Source organism: Mesoplodon bidens (genome assembly GCF_964165515.1).
Source record: "Mesoplodon bidens genome assembly, chromosome: 8".
In the NCBI taxonomy this organism is placed as follows: Eukaryota; Metazoa; Chordata; class Mammalia; order Artiodactyla; family Ziphiidae; genus Mesoplodon; species Mesoplodon bidens.
The window spans coordinates 94,388,643-94,406,034 of record NC_138165.1 but is presented as its reverse complement, the minus strand read 5'-3'; the positions used below and the strand labels follow the sequence as shown (position 1 = coordinate 94,406,034).

Genomic DNA, 17,392 nt, shown 5'->3' with positions numbered 1-17,392 from the left:
GCCCGAGTGACAGCCTCCTCCTCTTTGGAGGCGGGGAGTAGCGGCGCTCGGGATCGTCCCTGCCCCTAGGGGGAGCTGGGAGTCAACGCCCAGGGAGCGTTAACTGCGCGGCGTGGGAGTCCCGGCCGCCTGGTCCCCTGGGGAGATGGCAAAGGAATTGGGCCTCAGAGGCACTGACTCTTGGGTTCCTTAGGACTTGGCGCCCTAAGAGGGGAGAACCGCGCTTCTGTTTTACTGCCTGGAAAAGGGGTTTCAGGTGGAGCAGAAAGGCTGAGGCCACTCCAGCGATAGTGGGAGTGAGGCAGACCTTCGGGGAGGGGGACTATTCTTGATGGTTCAGGGATTTTGTGCTTTCCTGTTTCCGTTTCCCTGCTCTTTCGGATAAGAAGTGAATTAGCATTTATTTATCATTTTCAGACTCTATTTTAAGTACCAGTTTGGAGCCTGTGTCCCACCCCCAACTGGGCTGGTCTGCCAGGTCACTCCTATAGGTGCTCAATGAACACTTTAGGAATGATTTTTTTTTTTTAAGTCTCAAGTGCCAGGCTCTGTGTTAAAGTGCTTTATTTACGTCCGTTGCAAGGTTGGTGTCCCCATTTTAGAGTTGAGATCACTGAGATCCGGAGGTTAATCACTTGTCCAAACTAGGAGATAGCAGGTCCCTACGGAACCAGGGGAACCAGGGTTGGCCCGCTTCCAGAACTCCATCTTGCTGCCTCCACACACGGCCCCCGCCCCCCACTGGCCCAGCAGGCCAGTCTGCCCCACTCGGGGCATGCCCTGGGTGGGAGCTCATCCAGAGGTCTTCTCCTGATCCTCTTCAGGAAGCCCATACAGAAAGTGTTGGTGGGAACCGTGGGCCAGAAGGGTGGCTCCATGGGTGATGAGACAGGTCCAGGCCTGGAGGAGGGGTGACCATGAGTAGGGGAGAGGACAAGACCTTTGGGGAAGCCCCAGTGCATCCCCTCCTAAGCCCTCCATCTGTTGTCTCCTCTCCTTGCCTCCCCCATCCCCAAGGCGCCCGCTGACCCAACAGTACCAGGTAGGTGGTGAGGCCCAGGTAGACTGCGGCCAGCAGTGCCACAAGGCTGAAGTAGGCAGGGTGGGGTAGACTGGGCAAGTAGCTGACCACAAAGTAGAGGTTGATGGCACAGATCAGCACCATGATGGAAGAAGTGAAGGCCTTGCTCACCCTTGGGGACGAGAGGGAGGCTCAGGATTGGCTGCATCTCCTCCAGTGCCCACAGCCAGCCTGGAGCTAAGGTGGGGGATGGATACACAAAGCCAGCTTCCCAGGGCTGTGGGCCCTGGAGCGTACCCCTGGCCAACTTCTGCCTCCTGGGCCCTCCAGGCACCACACTGGCAGGATTTGGCCAAAGCAGAGTCTGAGGTGAGGGGGAGGAGCTCAAGCTCTAGAAACAGCCCCTGGCCCAGGATTCCAGTCCTGGCTCCTCCACTTGCTAGCTAGCTGTGTGACCCTGGGCAAGTTTCTTAACCTCTCTGACCTTATCTGGATAGTGGGAATAATGGGAATTCCTACCTCTTGGTGGTTGTGAGGATCAAGTGTGGTAATGTAAGTCCAGTGCTGGGGTTGGGGAGTACTCACGGGCCATTGGTAAACTCCTGCATCAGGGCGGGCATGCTGGTGAACGTGAGGATGGGCAGCACAGCGAAGGGAAGCTGGGGAGAATCGGGAGGATGGGGCTGAGAACACAGTAAGGGGGGGAGGAGCAGGCCGGGGCTCTAGTCACCCTCTGCCTCCCTGTGCACCCTTGGGAAAGTCTCCTAACCACTCTGAGCCTCAATTTCTCCACCTCTATGCCTTCCAAGGTTGTAGGGGCTCCAAAGCAGGAGAAAGTGTTTGGGGGCTCTGGCCCCAGGCTGCCTGAGCTTGTATCCCAGCTCTGCCACTGGTCACTTAACTGCATGCATCAGTTTTCCCATCTGCAAAATGGGGATAATTGTGGTTCCTACCCCCTGGGGTGGCTGTGGGGAGTACATGAGGCTTGTAGATAAGGTGTGTTTAGAATAGCACCTGGGAGGTAGGGGAGGCTCCATAGGGGGATTGCTGTGGTTCCTGTCTGGCTCCACAGGGGGAAGGAGGTGATAGGGCCCGCAGGCTCACCAGCAGGCTCTGCAGCACGTTGAGCAAGTCGTTGAGGCCTGACAGGTCCCGCAGGTCCCTGAAGACTGCCACGAGCACGGTGGGCAGGATGGCACAGGAGCGAGTGAGCAGGACTCGGGCGAAGCGTGACCACCGCAGCTTCAGGAAGCCCTGGGGGGGGGCACCTTGGTGGCGGGGTGCAGGACAGTGTTCCAAGGGAGGGACCCTCTATCCTCCCTCAGCCCATCTCATGCCTGGAGGAACACTCTGTTTCTCCATCTTTGAAATGGGGGCAGCTCTGTCCATACTTGGTGGTGAGGGGGTAGACGGGGGGAAATTAGGGGGGGTTCCCCTCCTTTAGGGGGTGTTCCCCTCCCACAGCTGATTGCTGAAGACTAAACCGTGTTGGAGAAAAGGCTCCTATTAGTTCTGGGTTTGCAGTCTCGGGCTTCACCTCGCTGAATCTCAGTTTTCTCATCTGTAAAATGGGGCTTATAAGGGCACCCTTTGGGCTGCCTTAAGGATCAAGGAAGTGGATGTCCGAGCCCCGAGTAGTGGGCCTTGTCCTCAGTCCCCTGCCCGCCCCGGCCCGCCCCAGCCCCACCTCCATCACAAACTGTCCCGCGTAGGTGCCGGTCATGGTGGAGCTCTGCCCGGCGGCCAGCAGACCTATGGCCCAGATGTAGAGGGCTGCGGGGCCAAAGAGGCAGCCCAGGATCACGCCCTGGAGGGGGGTGTGTGGTCAGACCCATGGACCCGCCCCTTCTCGCGCAGGCTCTGCCCCTGAGGTGGGCGTGGCGAGGAGCCCCGCTGATCGAGCCCTTCCACACCCGCCCTGCCTGGCGCTTACTCCCTGGTAAATGTCCACCGCCACTGTAAGGTTGTTCATGGGGAAGATCTTGGCGTAGTCGTGGAGGCTGCTGTTAGCACAGACGTTGAACTGCGGGCACCGGGCAGTAGGAAGGAGATGTGAAGCGCACACTCAATGTTGGAAAATCAGACCTCCAAGCCTTGACCAAGGGTTGAAAACTAGTGGCCCGCGGGCTGAATCCAGCCAGACATATTTTGTTTGGCTAACAAATTTTTTTTTCTTTAGTGTGAATTGGTTGACAACATTTACAATTGAGAAAATTTAACATGAGACCCTGGTTTCCAGCTGCTCTAGAATTGTAAGAGCTGGCATTACCACAGAGAGACAATTGGCCGGCAGTGACTCAGGCTGCCCCACAGGCCCTTCCTTCTCCCTTACATGGGACCCACTTCCCACAGCTCTGTGACTCGGCTGGTCTCGAAGGCAATGTGTGACTCTGGTTTGCCATCCTATTTAGACCTCTCTCCTTATGCTAAGGAGCAGAGACCCAGGGAGGGCTATGACCTCACAAGGTCACACAGCAAGGCGGTGGCAGTGCCCATGTCCCCGGAGGCTTGGCCAGTCTGTCCCATCCCCACGCCACCCCGTCAGCGTTCAGTAAGCGCCCAACACTGGCTAGCAGTTGTTAGAGCCCTGGGACAAAGACTCACTCAGAAACTGAGACAGGCACAGTCCCAGATCCCAGAGAGCCAGGGAGGAGCTGGCCGGCTCCTTCGCTTTCAGACCTGCTCAAATGTCACCTCCTCCAAGAGGCCTCTCCTGACCACCTGGCCTAATGTAGTAGTCCCTCCCTCACCACACCCCCAATTATGTTTCATCACCCCCTTTATTTCCTTCACAACATCGTTCATATTTTCCTTTGAAACCGATCAACCAATTGGTTGATTTGTTTCCTGTTTGCTCACTGCCTCCGAATTTAATCTGCAAGAGGGCAAGGTCTCTGTATCATTGACTGCTATATCCCTAGGGCCTAAGACACTGGCTCATACATAACAAATGCTCAATAAATCTTTGCTGAATGAATGACAGTTTATCTACTAATAATGAAGATTATCACTAGAAACTCAAGAAAAGAAATTGACTGCCTGCGTATTCCTAACCCCACGCTCATGCTGAGGCAGGCAACCCCCTCCCAGAATGCCCTCCCTGCAGTTTGCTGGGCAAATCCTGCCCATCCTTCAAGGTGCAGCTGGAATGCTGGATCCTCCAAGACTCAGCTCCTCCCCCCAATCACCTCCCCTGGACGTCTGTGCCTTGTAGCTCCTGGCGTGGGGCTGACCACGTGCAAGCCTACATGTGGCGTGTCTCCCCAGTGGGGTGGGGAAGGGGCTCCCAGCCAGAGGCCAGGGTTGCAGACTCCCTCCCCTACCAGTGCCTGGAGTGCAGGACAGAGACTCGAAGGGCTTAGCTGCACTGTTTGGAGTCCCCAGCAAAGCCTGAAGGGCATGTTGGTATAGGGTGTGCCTCACCGCAGCCTGGTTGGTTTGCTGGTAGAAGGCTTGCCCAAAGACAGCCACAACAAAGAGGTTGATGAAGAAGGAGACAGACAGGGCGATGGTGGCTTCAATCAGGAAGTACATGTTGGCTTCTCGGATGTCTGCCCGGCAGGTCCGGTCTATCTCTCGAGACTATGAAAGTCAAAGGGAGGGAAGCACCGAAGTCCCTCAGAGTCATCCCAACATTCTCTACCCTTGCACCTCTACCTCTGTTCCCCCCAAACCCCAGTTCTTTCTAAAGCCCCCTACATGGCCGTCTGGGATAGGCCTTTGTTTCTGCCTCAGGGCCTTTGCACTTGCCAGCCCCTCTGCTTAGAATCTCTTCTCCCCTGGTCTTCCTTCCCATCCTTCATGTTTCAAAGGCCTTTGCTGACTCCTTTTCTAAAGGAGCCCCTCCTCAGTCATTCTCCATCATACTTCTCTGTTTTGTTTCCTTCAGAGCACCTTTCACAATCCATTTCTTTCCTTTATTGTTTACTTGCCCATGGTCTGTCTCTCCTACTAGAATGCATGCTCTAAGAAGGCAGAGGACTTATCTGTCTTTTCATCACTGACCCCCAGCTCCCAGCACACAGTAGACCCTCTATTATTACATATTGATTCACTTCCCTCCTAAATTCACAGAGTTGGGAGCCAAAGGGGCGGGGCTCCAGCCTTGGGGGCGGAGCCAGTGTGGCTCGTCCGGAGAGAGCATGTCTCCCTCTCCTCCAGTCTGCTCACCTTGACCAGGGCTGAGTGCAGGTAGATGTTGTGGGGCATGATGATGGCGCCAATGATGCCCACGGCCTGCAGCAACTCGGGCTGGCCGCAGCCAGGGCACGAGGGCAGGAACAGGCCCCGAAGGAGTGCTCCCTGAGCAGGACGCGCCACCAGATACTGTGGAGAGGAGCCTCGTCAGGCTCCGCCCCACCCCTGAGCAGCCATTCTCACCCTCCACCCCAACCCTGGCCACTAGGAAGCATGGCTAAGGTCCGCTCCCCCCTCCCCTCAGGCTCTGCAGGGGGCAGAGTGGGGTGGCCTTGGTGTGGGGACGTGGTACTGGTACGGCTTCCCACCTCATAACCGAAGGTCAAGGCCATAATGGTAATAAGAAATCCAAAAAAGGCTTCCAGCTTCCGCAACCCTAGGGGGAGAACAAAGGGGCAGAACCACACAACCAAAATTATAACATAAGCAGTTATTAATGGCTGGTATCTTGAGCACTGTGTTCCAGGCACTGTGCCAAGCGCTTAACATATAGCGCTCAGTGAACCCTCACCACAGCCCTGTGGCCTCTGTGCTATTATCCGCCTGTTATAGATGAAGAAACAGAAGTCTAAGTAACTTGCTCAAGGCCATACAGTCAGAGTGAGGCTGCTAGGAGCACTTCTCCCAATTCAGCAGAGCATCAATCAGCTCCGACATTCATTGCCAGGCCCCCCCTCTCCAAGTCCCCTATGGGACGAGAGGCACACCCACCGTAGTTATCGAGGAAGAGAAAGAAGAACGTGTCCACGATGGTGATGAGGACACCACCCCAGAGTGGGATTCTGAAACCAGAGTGGCCTGCGTCAGCCCCGCCTGGTCCAGGAGTCTGGAACTCCCTCCTCAGGGCTGGAGACTGTAGGATGTGGCCTCCCGGGAGCAGGCACTCAAGTGGCCCCAGGCAGCTAAGGGAGAGGGGAGTGGGAGTGTGCTAGAGACGGGAAAATGGCACATACATGCTAGGAAGGGCCACGCTGTGTGGAGGACCAGCGTGGTAGGGAGCCTGGGGCTGCAGTCCTGAAGGCTGCATGGTGACTGACATCTGTGTGACTTGAGACAAGTCACTTTACATATCTGGGTCTCCATTTCCCCATCTGGCAAATTGGGCAATAGCTCTGAGTCAGAGGTGAATGGAGGATGGAGTGGACACAGGGAAATAGAAGGCCTGGGGAGGAAGAAGCAGCTGTTCCCAGCCCTGGACTGAAGAGCTGGGGCCCCTCCGGAGTACCGTCCAGCTGAGAGCAGATTGAATGCAATAGCTGTGCCAATGACTTCCTGCATGTCTGAGCCCACGATGGCTAGCTCGATGGTCAGCCAGAGAAGGGTGCGGGGCACCTAGGGGGAGGTAATCCCGTCATTAAGGCTGGACCAATTATTTGTCTGTTGTCTCAGCCCTACACTGACTGACCTTTCTGTACACGACTCTATACTCCTGGGCTGGAAGCCTGCAAACTACATTTGCAAGTCGGCCTTGACAGCGGGCTTCCAGTTAGGTTTTCATGGTGTAAAATTAATCAACAGAAACTTCAGTTAAATAGAATTGGGAGATGAGGAGGGGCAGCTGCCACGCCCTACGAAGACAGCGGAGCCCAACAGGAAGAAGAAAGACTCCTCTTCATTCCCGGCAAGGACTCAGCCACTGAAAAGCCATGGACTCTTTGCTTACTATCGGCCTCCCAACTTCCCTTTCCCCTCCATAAAAGTGTTCTCCTTCCTTTGCCTTGCGGAGACTTGCACGTGGCTCCCCATGGCTGCGGACTCCCCAGTTATGATTCTCTGCTGATTCTGAATAAACCCATCTTTGTTGGAGAAATACCTAGCAGTCTATTTGTTTTAGGTCAACAGTAGGAAATAGTTAAAGGAAATGGAAAGGCAGGGAGACATCATTTTTACCCCCCGCTTCTGGAGCTGGCGCCAGCAGGGCACCAGGCAATATGGGCTCCAGTCAGCAGTGGCGGCAATGTTTCTAGAAGCTTGGCAGCGAATGATGGCCCCTGGGCTCCTGTCCAGCAGCTTTCTGATCTCTGGGTAACACCTCCTTCCCTTGCTCCTTCAGCTCTTTCAACACCTTTGTGACTGCATCCCTGCACTAGATACCTTTGAAATATCTAGTGGCGTAACTTCTGTTTGCCTGCCTGGACACTGACGACAGCCAAGTCCCCAGTGTCCACCCCAGCCAATGATTATCCCGAGCCAATGCCCACCTGTTTTTCACCTTGGGCAAGTCACCTCTTCAGGTGCTTCCTGTCCAGGTGCACCAAGCTCACCTTAGGGTAGTAGAGATGACAGATCTCGCCCAAGTCCTTGCCTGTCACCACTCCCAGCCGGGCAGCAAGTCGCTGGCAGAGCAAGCCCAACACGGTGGCCCACAGCAGTACCCAGAGCAGCTGTGAGAAGCCAGGGAGAGGCCGTCAGCTAGAGGGACCAGTCTCTGATAAGCCCTGAGCTGCTGGGACCCTCTAACCAAGGACACCCTCTGGGGAGCGAATGGGGGAGATGGAGCTAAAAGACACACACACCCCCACTCCCGCAGGGCTGCTTTGGGGACCCTTTTGTGGTCCATTTGAACTTAACACCTGTTCCCAGGAACACTGGCCATGCAGGCCACTCTAGGGAAACGTGGCAAGCTGGGGGTCTCCACCCACTTAGTGGTCACCCCCTCCCCACCGTGCCCCGACTCAATCACTTTGAATCCAGCCACAGCCCCAGCCTGAAGATCCGACTCGATGTTTCCTGGGTCCAGGAAAGCAATGCTCATAAGGAAGCCGGGCCCTGTGAAGGCCCACAGCTTCCGCAGGCTGAACGCGCCCTGTGGAGGGAAGTGGAGTGAGGGGTCTTGGACACAGGGTTGGGGGCCGCTGGCCGTGGCCAGACCCCAGGTGAGCCCCTCTGGGCTCATGGGCCCAGGCTGGCCAGCCCTGCCCTCCATTCCCCATTCCTGGAGCTGCCACCCTGGGGTGGGGGTGGGGTGGGGGTTAGTGGCGCACAGGGGGTGGGAGGAACCCGGGATTTGCTGAGTCACGGCAGATCAGCTTTCTGGATTTGTCAGGTTCTGTGGTCTACACTTGACCAGCCTGCCTCGGGCAGGCCCTGAGTCAGCAGATCCTCAGAGCCCAGAGGGGAGCTTTCCTGGGTCAGGCCTCCCTGCCCAGTCCCTTCTCAGACCACAGGGCCTCCTCTCTGGAGTCCACTGGGCCTAGGGTCTCCCCACCCCCATTCCAGGGGTTGGCCTAGCAGCCTGGGCATCTGCTAAAGATTCTGGGAATACAGGGTGATATTCTCTTAGAAGCCAGCCGGCAGGCTCCATGTCTCCCGATGCCCTTGTCTGCGTCCTTTCCTTAAATGTTACGACAAATCCTTGAGGCTCCAACCGGAATTCACCCCAGGTCCCGTTCCCTTCCTAGGAAAGCTGAGATTCATCTAGAAAGCCACTTGATAATTTTTAGACAAATATTAAGTGCCCCAGCTAAGCACTGGGGACAGAAGCAGGAAGGCAGCGGTTGCCATTGTCCCTCACTGCTGCTCAGAGCTGGAGGGGACTTGCCATGGTCTTCAGGAGACCCCCCCTCCCCCTGTGAGATCCCATGTGATTTTGTCCATCCTGAAAGATCCCAGGAAGTTTCCAGCATTCTCACCGGTTCTGCATCTGGGATGGGGATCTTCTTGCTCAGGTAGGTCCCTCCGGGAGGCTCTTGCTGTAACCCTGGGTTGGGTGGGCTGGAGATGGAGCCATATCTGGTCCTGCTGAGCTTTGGGGGGCCTGTGTCACCTGCAAGGGGCCCCATGAGCCTTGGTGAGTGACCTGCTAATTCCTGGTGGCCCAGGATTAAAGCCATCTGTCCTCTTCCCACACCTCCTCTTGGCAAAGTGGAGAAATGAAGGCCCAACTGAACAGGAGGCCTTGACTCCCATCTTGGGTCCACCGCCTCCACCCCGGACCAAACATTACAGAAGATGTGTGAGAGGCGGGACCTTCAGGATTACCCTCCTTCCACGTGAGTGCAGAGATTCCCAGACCCAGATCTCTCTTGCCACGGAGGATGTGGAGAGGGACATGGGTTCTGAGGAGGGAAAGCTGGCCCCGCCGTGTGTGCCCCTTGGCCTCATCCCTGCCACCTCCAGCAGCCAAGGAAGCTCCAGGGGCTCCAGATCCACAGAGATGAGGCAAGGGGGCACTCTGCCCTTGGGGATGTGAAGAACCCAGCCTCAGGCTGGTGTCCTTGCACCCCTGACTCTCCCCCCCACCACACCCCCATTCAGGCTCTGTCCCTGGAGGGGGCCACTCACCTGTCATGAGGACCGCAGACTCAGGCACTCTGCACAAGTGGTGTGCTGGGCAGCCCTTCTGGCCACGCTTCCTCTCTGGGTGCTGGTGAGTGTGCGAGTCCACACCCTTTTACCCATCCTCAGCTGAGCTGGGCTGTCCTCACACACACGGAGCGTTGTGAAACACTTTCCAAAGGCAGAAGTGGCCAGCTCCGGTGGAAGGGTCTGGGTGACCACAGTATGGCCATTTGATTCCCTCCTGGCCTGAGTCCCACAACTCCTCTGGCTCCCTTCCAGGCACCCTGAGTTCTGTGCCTCCCAAGTTAGCTCTGATTTCAGACACTTCCTGCCACTTGGGTGTTCATGTCTAGATCACGTGACTGCCCCCTGCCTCCCCCTTCTCTCACCCTGCACCAACAACCCTTCTCCTTTTCATTCTTGAGTCCCATGGCCAGTGGTTGGCCTAATGGGAGGAAGGGAGTTCTGATGCCTACCTCGACCTCAGTTTCCCACTGAGTGCCTCAGAGGAAAAGACCTTCCAGGCACTGCCACAGGGACATGCATTGAAGATTCAGGCCAAAGAGATCCTCTGAAGAAAGGGACACTGGAATTCTGGTCCTTGGTCTGCCACCGATTCACTTGACATTGTCACCAGATCATGTCCTGTCTCTGATCTTGTTTCTTCTGTTAAAGGAAGGGCTCAGACTAGCTAAGTGGTTAAAAGTTTAAGTGTCCAAGGAGGCCAGGCAGGTAAGATGAACTATGAGACAGGTTGGGAATGAGAAAAATAGTGCCAGCTCTGGACTTCCCTGGTGATTTAGTGGTTAAGACTCCGTGCTTCCACTGCAGGGGGCACGGGTTTGATCCCTGGTCAGGGAAGTTCCGCATGCTGCCGCAGTGCAGCGAAAAAAAAAAAAAAAAAAGTGAAAAATAGTGCCAGCTCAGTGCTGAATGACAAAAGATGCTAAGCCTCAGTTGGGGGGGTGGGTACAGTAATAGGGAGTGGTGGACTGTAGCAAAACAAAGGTCATAAACTCTGTCTGAAGAGGGCAGTGCTTACAGAGTTCCAGACAATTGTCATGTGGAAATGTGGGTCCACTGTCATCAGGTCCTCTGACTTGTCAAGGTTGCTGGAAAATGTATGCAACATGTGCTTTTTGAATACTAGGCTAAAAGTTTTTGAAACTATTGTGTAATCTAAACATACATTTCTATGGGCTGGATTCCACTTGAGGGTGACCAATCTATTACCTCTAGACCGTTCCAGCTCCCAATCTCTTCTCCTTGCCAGCTGCCAGCTCCTTTATCCCCCCACTTACCTCCTTCAGAGTCTTCTCCCTGCCATGCCCTGTAGCCTTTCTTTTCTGCCAAGAAGATTCAGACCTTGAATTGTCATGGGGTTTCCAACTCCAAAGTCTGCAACTTCAGGACTCAGAGAAAATTGGGGCAGGTTCTCACATCCAGACCTGATCTAGGATATGATGTATCCCCATGTTGAGTCAAAAACTTGAGCCAAAGTTTAGGAAACCAGGATGGGGGGAGGCAGCCAATTTCCTGTCTCCTCGTTGATTGAAGAGGCTGGAGGGACAGGAGGGGTGTGGGTGTGGGTAGGGGGGTGAATGGCGTGTCAGAGAGGAGGGAGCAGCACTGGGGTTTGTCGCTCGCTGTGCAGTGCTGTTGCTCGAGGTATGGTCACCATCCTTGACCTCTAGGGTTTACACAGGTTTGCAGTCGCTATCTTGGACTCACGTGGTGGTGGCTGTGGGGTGGGGCTGGGGTAGGATGCTGTGATGGTTTAGTTTTTTGTGTCAGTTTGACTGGGCCATGGGGTGCCCAGTAATTTGCTCAAACATTCTGGGTATGTCTGTGAGGGTGTTTTTGGAGGAGATTAATATTTTAATCAGTAGACTAAGTAAATCTTATTTCCCTCCCTAATGGTGTATCATCCAACCAGTTGAAGACCCGAAGAGAACAAAAGGCTGAGTAAGGGAGAATTCTCTCTCCCTGAGGACTGCTTTTGAACTGGGACACTGATCTTCTCCTGTCTTCAGACTTGGGTTGGACTAGAACTTACACCATCAGCCCACCTGTTTCTCAGCCCTTCAGACTCAGACTGGGATTATATATGCCATTGGCTCTCCAGCTTGCAAATCTTGAGATTCTTGGCCTCTATCCTCACATGAGCCAATTCCTTATTATCTATCTATCTATCATCTATATTTTCATTGGTTCTGTTTTTCTGGAGAACCCTGACTAAGAGAGCTGTCTTCCTCTTTGCATCTTTTGTGGGGCCTTCCCTATAGTTAGGAACTCGGTGAGTATAACTGATCAATGACGGATCAATACCCTCCACAACCTCTACCTTACAGAAGAGGCAGTATGTGTAACGGTTAAGAGCAGAGGTTTCTGGGCAGAGTGTCTACATGAGCCAGAGCTCCAGAAATCTGCATAGTGGTCCCCTCGGATCTGGAGTTGTTGCTGAATACTAAACCCTGCATGCGTAGGGTGAAATTGCATGAAGCCCAATTTGCTCAAAATGGATCACAGACTTAAATGTAAATTTAAAACTGTAAAGGTTTTAGAAAAAAGTAGGAGAGGTAATTCCCTGGTGGTCCAGTGGTTGGGACTCAGCGCTTTCACTGCTGTGGCTTGGGTTTCATTCCTGGTTGGGGAACGAAGATCCGCAAGCCACTTGGCGAGGCCAAAAAAAAAAAAAAAAATTGGAGAAAATCTTCAGGATCTAGAACTAGACAAAGATTTGTTAGACTTGACACTTATAAAAGCGTGATTTATAAAGGGAAAAATGATGAATTGGTCCTCATCAAAATTAAAAACTTTTGCTCTGTGAAGGATCCTGTTAAGAAAATGAAGAGATAAGCTAAAGATTCAGAGAAAATATTTGCAAACCACATATCTGCCCAAAGACCAGTATCCAGAAATAGGGAAATCTCTTAAAACTCAAGAGTGAAAAACCAAACAATCCACTTAGAAATGGGCAGGGAGTTCCCTGGTGGTGTTGTGGTTAGGATTCAGTGCTTTCACTGCTGTGGCCCGGGTTCAATTCCTGGTCAGGGAACTGAGACCCCACAAGCCTCACGGCGTGGTCAAAAAACCCAATCCAAAACAAAACACCAAACAAAAAAGAAATGGGCAAAAGTCATGAACACACATTTCACCAAACAGGATGTACAGATAGCAAACAAATATATGAAAAGATGTTCAGTGTCATTAGCCATTAGGGAAATGCAAATTAAATCTTAATGAGATATCACTACACGACTATCAGAATAGCTAAGATAAAAAATAGTCACAGTACCAAATGTTGGTGAGGATGTGGAGAAACTAGGTCAATCACTGATATGTTGCTGGTGGGAATGTAAAATGGTACAGCCACTCTGGAGATAGTTTGGAAATTTCTTTAAAAATTAAAGATGCAGGAACTTCCCTGGCGGTCCAGTGCTTAAGACTTCGCCTTCTAATGCAGGGGGTGTGGGTGCGATCCCTGGTCGGGGAGCTGGGATCTCACATGCCTCACGGCCAAAAAAACCAAACAAACATAAAAAAAACCCCATAAAGCAGAAACAATATTGTACAAATTCAATAAAGACTTTAAAAATGGTCTACATCGGGACTTCCCTGGTGGCACAGTGGTTAAGAATCCGCCTGCCAATGCAAGGGACACGGGTTCGAGCCCTGGTCCGGGAAGATCCCACGTGCCGCGGAGCAACTAAGCCCGTGCGCCACAACTACTGAGCCTGCGCTGTAGAGCCCGTGAGCCACAACTACTGAGTCCATGTACCACAACTAAGGAAGCCTGTGCGCCTAGAGCCCGTGCTCCGCAACAAGGGAAGCCACAGCAACAAGCAGCTCACGCACCACAACAGGGCAGCCCCCGCTCACCGCAGCTAGAGAAAACCCACGCGCAGCAATGAAGACCCAACGCAGCCCAAAATAAATAAATTAATTAATTTTAAAAAAATGGTCTACATCAAAAAAATCTTAAAAAAATAAAATTAAAGATGCAACTACCATAGGATTCAGCAGCTGCACTCCTGAGCTTTTTTTCCCCCTAGAGAAATGATGTCTTATGGTCACACAAAAATCTGTACACAGATATTTAGAGCAGTTTTATTCATAATAGCTCAAACTGGAAACAACCCATACCATCCTTCAGCGGGTGAATGGTTAACCAAACTACGGGACATCCATACCATAGAATATACTATGGTACTCATACCATATACTATGGTATACATTTATCCCAGAGAAATTAAAACTTGTGTTCATATAAAAACCTGTATATGAATGTTTATAGCAGCTTTATGTCTAATAGCCAAAAACTAGAATTAGCCTAGATGTCATTCAACAGAAGAATGGTAAAATTAACTGCAGTACAAACCGCGGATTACTACTTAGCAGTGAAAGGAAGAAACTACTGATACACACAGTAACTTGGATGAATCTCCAGGAAATCATGCTAAGTGAAAAAAGTCAATCTGAAAAGTTTACATGTTTTACTATTACATTATATAACATTTTTGCAATGACAAAATTTTGGAAATGAAGGTCAGATTTACTACTTTCTTCCTTTTACTGCTAAGTTGCAGCCAGTAGAGATGGGTGAGGTTGGGGGTGGAAAGGGACGTAGGTGTGATTCTGAAAAGATAACTTGAAGGATCCTTGTGGTATTGGAACTGTTCTCTATCTTGACCTTGGTGGAGGATACACAAACCTACACATATGACAAACTGTACAGAACTTAATACACACACATGAGTACAAGTAAAACTGGGGATATCTGAAAAAGAGCAGTAGATTTTGTCAAGGTCAATATGCTGGTTGTATTCTTTTTTATTTTTTTAATTTAAAAAATTTTTGGGGCTTCCCTGGTGGCGCAGTGGTTGAGAGTCCGCCTGCCGATGCAGGGGACACGGGTTCGTGCCCCGGTCTGGGAGGATCCCGCATGCCGCGGAGCGGCTGGGCCCGTGAGCCATGGCCGCTGAGCCTGCGCAGCCGGAGCCTGTGCTCCGCAATGGGAGGGGCCACAACAGTGAGAGGCCCACGTACAGCAAAAAAAAAAAAAAAAAAAAAAAAAAAAAAAAATTTTTGGCTGCATTGGGTCTTCGTTGCTGCGTGTGGGCTTTCTCTAGCTGCGGCGAGCGGGGGCTACTCTTCGTTGTGGTGCACAGGCTTCTCATTGCGGTGGCTTCTCTTGTTGCAGAACACGGGCTCTAGGCGTGCGGGCTTCAGTAGTCGCAGGATGTGGACTCAGTAGTTGTGGCTCGTGGGTTCTAGAGCACAGGCTCAGTAGTTGTGGCGCATGGGCTTAGTTGCTCTGCGGCATGTGGGATCTTCCCGGACTGGGGATCGAACCCGTGTCCCCTGCATTGGCAGGCGGATTCTTAACCACTGAGCCACCAGGGAAGTTCTATCCTGGTTGTGTTGAAAGTGGAGATTCAAACAGATACTTGTACACCTGTGTTCAGACCAACACTTTTCACAATAGCCAAAAGGAGGAAACCACTCAAATGTCCATCAACAGATGAATAAATGAATGTGGTATATCCATACAATAGAATGTTATTCAGCCTTAAAAAGAAATGAAATTCTGATATATTGCTATCATATGGATGAACCTTGAAAACATTATGCTAAGTGAAATAAGCAATCACAAAAGGACAAATTTTGTGTGATTCCACTTATATGAGGCAAATTTATAAAGACAGAAAAGTAGAATGATAATTACCAGGGACCAGGCAATGAGGGGGAAAGGGGAGTTATTATTTAATGGGTACAGAGATTTTGTCTGGGATGATAAAAATGTTCCAGAAACAGATGGTGGTGATAGTTGTTGGTTGTACAATAATGTGAATGTACTTAATGTTGCAGAATTGTGGTTAAAAGGTACATTTTATGCATATTTTACCACCGAAAAAAGTGGAAAAAATCCTGGTTGTAATATTGAATTTTTAAAAAAGATTTAATTCTATTTATTTTTGGCTGCGTTGGGTCTTCATTGTAGTGGCTTCTCTTGTTGCAGAGTATGGCCTCTAGGCACACGGGCTTCAGTAGATGTGGCACGTGGGCTCAGTAGTTGTGGCTCGTGGGCTCTAGAGCACAAGCTCAGTAGTTGCGGCACCCGGGCTTAGTTGCTCCGTGGCATGTGGGATCTTCCCGGACCAGGGATCGAACCTGTGTCCCCTGCATCGGCAGGCAGATTCTTATCCACTGCGCCACCAGGGAAGTCCCTGTAATATTGTATTATATTAACATTTTGCAAGATGTTACCATTGGGGCAAAGTGGGTAAAATGTACATGAGATCTCTCTGAATTATTTCCTACAGCTACATGTGAATCTGCAATTATCTCAATTTTTAAAGTGAAGGAAAAGGATGAGTCTTATTGAATGAATATTATACTTTAATAAAATTGATTTTTAAAAAATCCACCAGGGAAATTCCCTGGTGGTCCAGTGGTTAGGACTCAGGGCTTCCACTGCTGAGGGCCTGGGTTCAATCCCTGGTCAGGGAACTAAGATCCCACAAGCCACGTGGTGTGGCCAAAAGAAAAAAAAAATCCACCAGAGTCAGAGTCTCTGGAATCAAATGGCCTGGGTTTGAATCTTTCTTACTAGCTCGATGACTTGGGCAAGTTTCTTAGGCCCTCAGTGTCCTCACCTGTGAAGTAGGGGCGATGAAAATACCCTGAAGTGTTTGTGTGAGGCCCAAGAAACGCACCTAGCACAGCGCAGTTAGTTGCTTTTGTAAATTGGATTCCAAAACGTCATTGGTCACTGTCAACTCTTCAGAACTCCAAATACATTTCCTGTTAAAAACATTGATGCACGTGGTTTAATTCTCAGTCTCATCCACCAAAGGCTTTGGATGCAGTGTAGCTCAAACATGGGACATTTGTGATGATTAAATAACAAAGGATAGGGCTTCCCTGGTGGCACAGTGGTTAAGAATCCACCTGCCAATGCAGGCAACACGGGTTCAAGCCTTTGTCCAGGAAGACCCCACATGCCGTGGAGCAACTAAGCCCGTGTGCCACAACTACTGAACCTGTGCTCTAGAGCCCACGAGCCACGACTACTGAAGCCCATGCTCTTAGAGCCCGTGCTCTGCAACAAGAGAAGCCACTGCAATGAAGAGTAGCCCCGGCTCACTGCAACTAGAGAAAGCCCGCATGCAGCAACGAAGATTCAATGCAGCCAAAAATAAATAAGTAAAATAAATAAATTTATTTAAAAAAATAACAAAGGACTATTCTGATGCAATATATCATAAAACAAAATGGGGAAACGATCGAACTAAACAAGAATGGGTTTTTAAAAAAATTTATTTATTTTATTTATTTATGGCTGTGTTAGGTCTTCGTTGCTGTGCACGGGCTTTCTCCAGTCGTGTCTAGCGGGGGCTATCTTGGTTGTGGTGCGCAGGCTTCTCATAGCGGTGGTTTCTCTTGTTGCGGAGCACAGGCTCTAGGTGCGCGGGCTTCAGTAGTTGTGGTATGCGGGCTCAGTAGTTGTGGCTCACGGGCTCTAGAGCACAGACTCAGTAGCTGTGGCGCGCAGGCTTAGTTGCTCCGCGGCATGTGGAATCTTCCTTGATCAGGGCTCAAACCCGTGTCCCCTGCATTGGCAGGCGGATTCTTTTTTTTTTCTTTTGGCAGGCGGATTCTTAACCACTGCGCCACCAGGGAAGTCCCCAAGAATGAGTTTTAGTGGGAATGCTGGTGTTGGGGAAACAGCAGATTTAACCAAAAGAAGGGAGAAGCACGACAGAGATTCAGAAGGTCAAATCTGCACCTTCCAAGGGCATTATCAGCCCTGTTTTTTAATTTTGTTGTCTAATGTCAAAATGTAAGACTCTTTTTTGGGGCTCCATTGATCTATAGCATTGCTCTTAG

General features: G+C 51.3%; 1 protein-coding gene across 3 annotated transcripts; it reads right to left on the bottom strand.

The window, feature by feature from the left end:
- Nucleotides 1–452: 452 nt before the first annotated feature.
- SLC11A1 (solute carrier family 11 member 1) lies at nt 453–9,677 on the bottom strand. 3 transcript variants are annotated; one of them, XM_081243282.1, is made up of 15 exons: nt 9,503–9,676; nt 8,851–8,984; nt 7,902–8,024; nt 7,483–7,602; nt 6,444–6,550; nt 5,930–6,000; nt 5,527–5,594; nt 5,192–5,347; nt 4,445–4,603; nt 2,955–3,044; nt 2,709–2,828; nt 2,126–2,275; nt 1,607–1,680; nt 1,040–1,193; nt 457–900 (listed from the first exon to the last, which is right to left on the bottom strand). In XM_081243282.1, exons 1-15 carry the CDS (start codon nt 9,507–9,509, stop codon nt 793–795), a joined length of 1,641 nt encoding a protein of 546 aa, XP_081099408.1. In that variant the 5' UTR covers nt 9,510–9,676; the 3' UTR covers nt 457–792. The 3 variants fall into 3 exon arrangements, with proteins under 3 accessions (XP_081099409.1, XP_081099410.1, XP_081099408.1); XM_081243283.1 differs by lacking the exon at nt 2,955–3,044 and having other exon boundaries at nt 453–900; nt 9,503–9,677; XM_081243284.1 differs by lacking the exons at nt 2,709–2,828; nt 2,955–3,044 and having other exon boundaries at nt 453–900.
- Between the last annotated feature and the right edge of the window lie 7,715 nt (nt 9,678–17,392).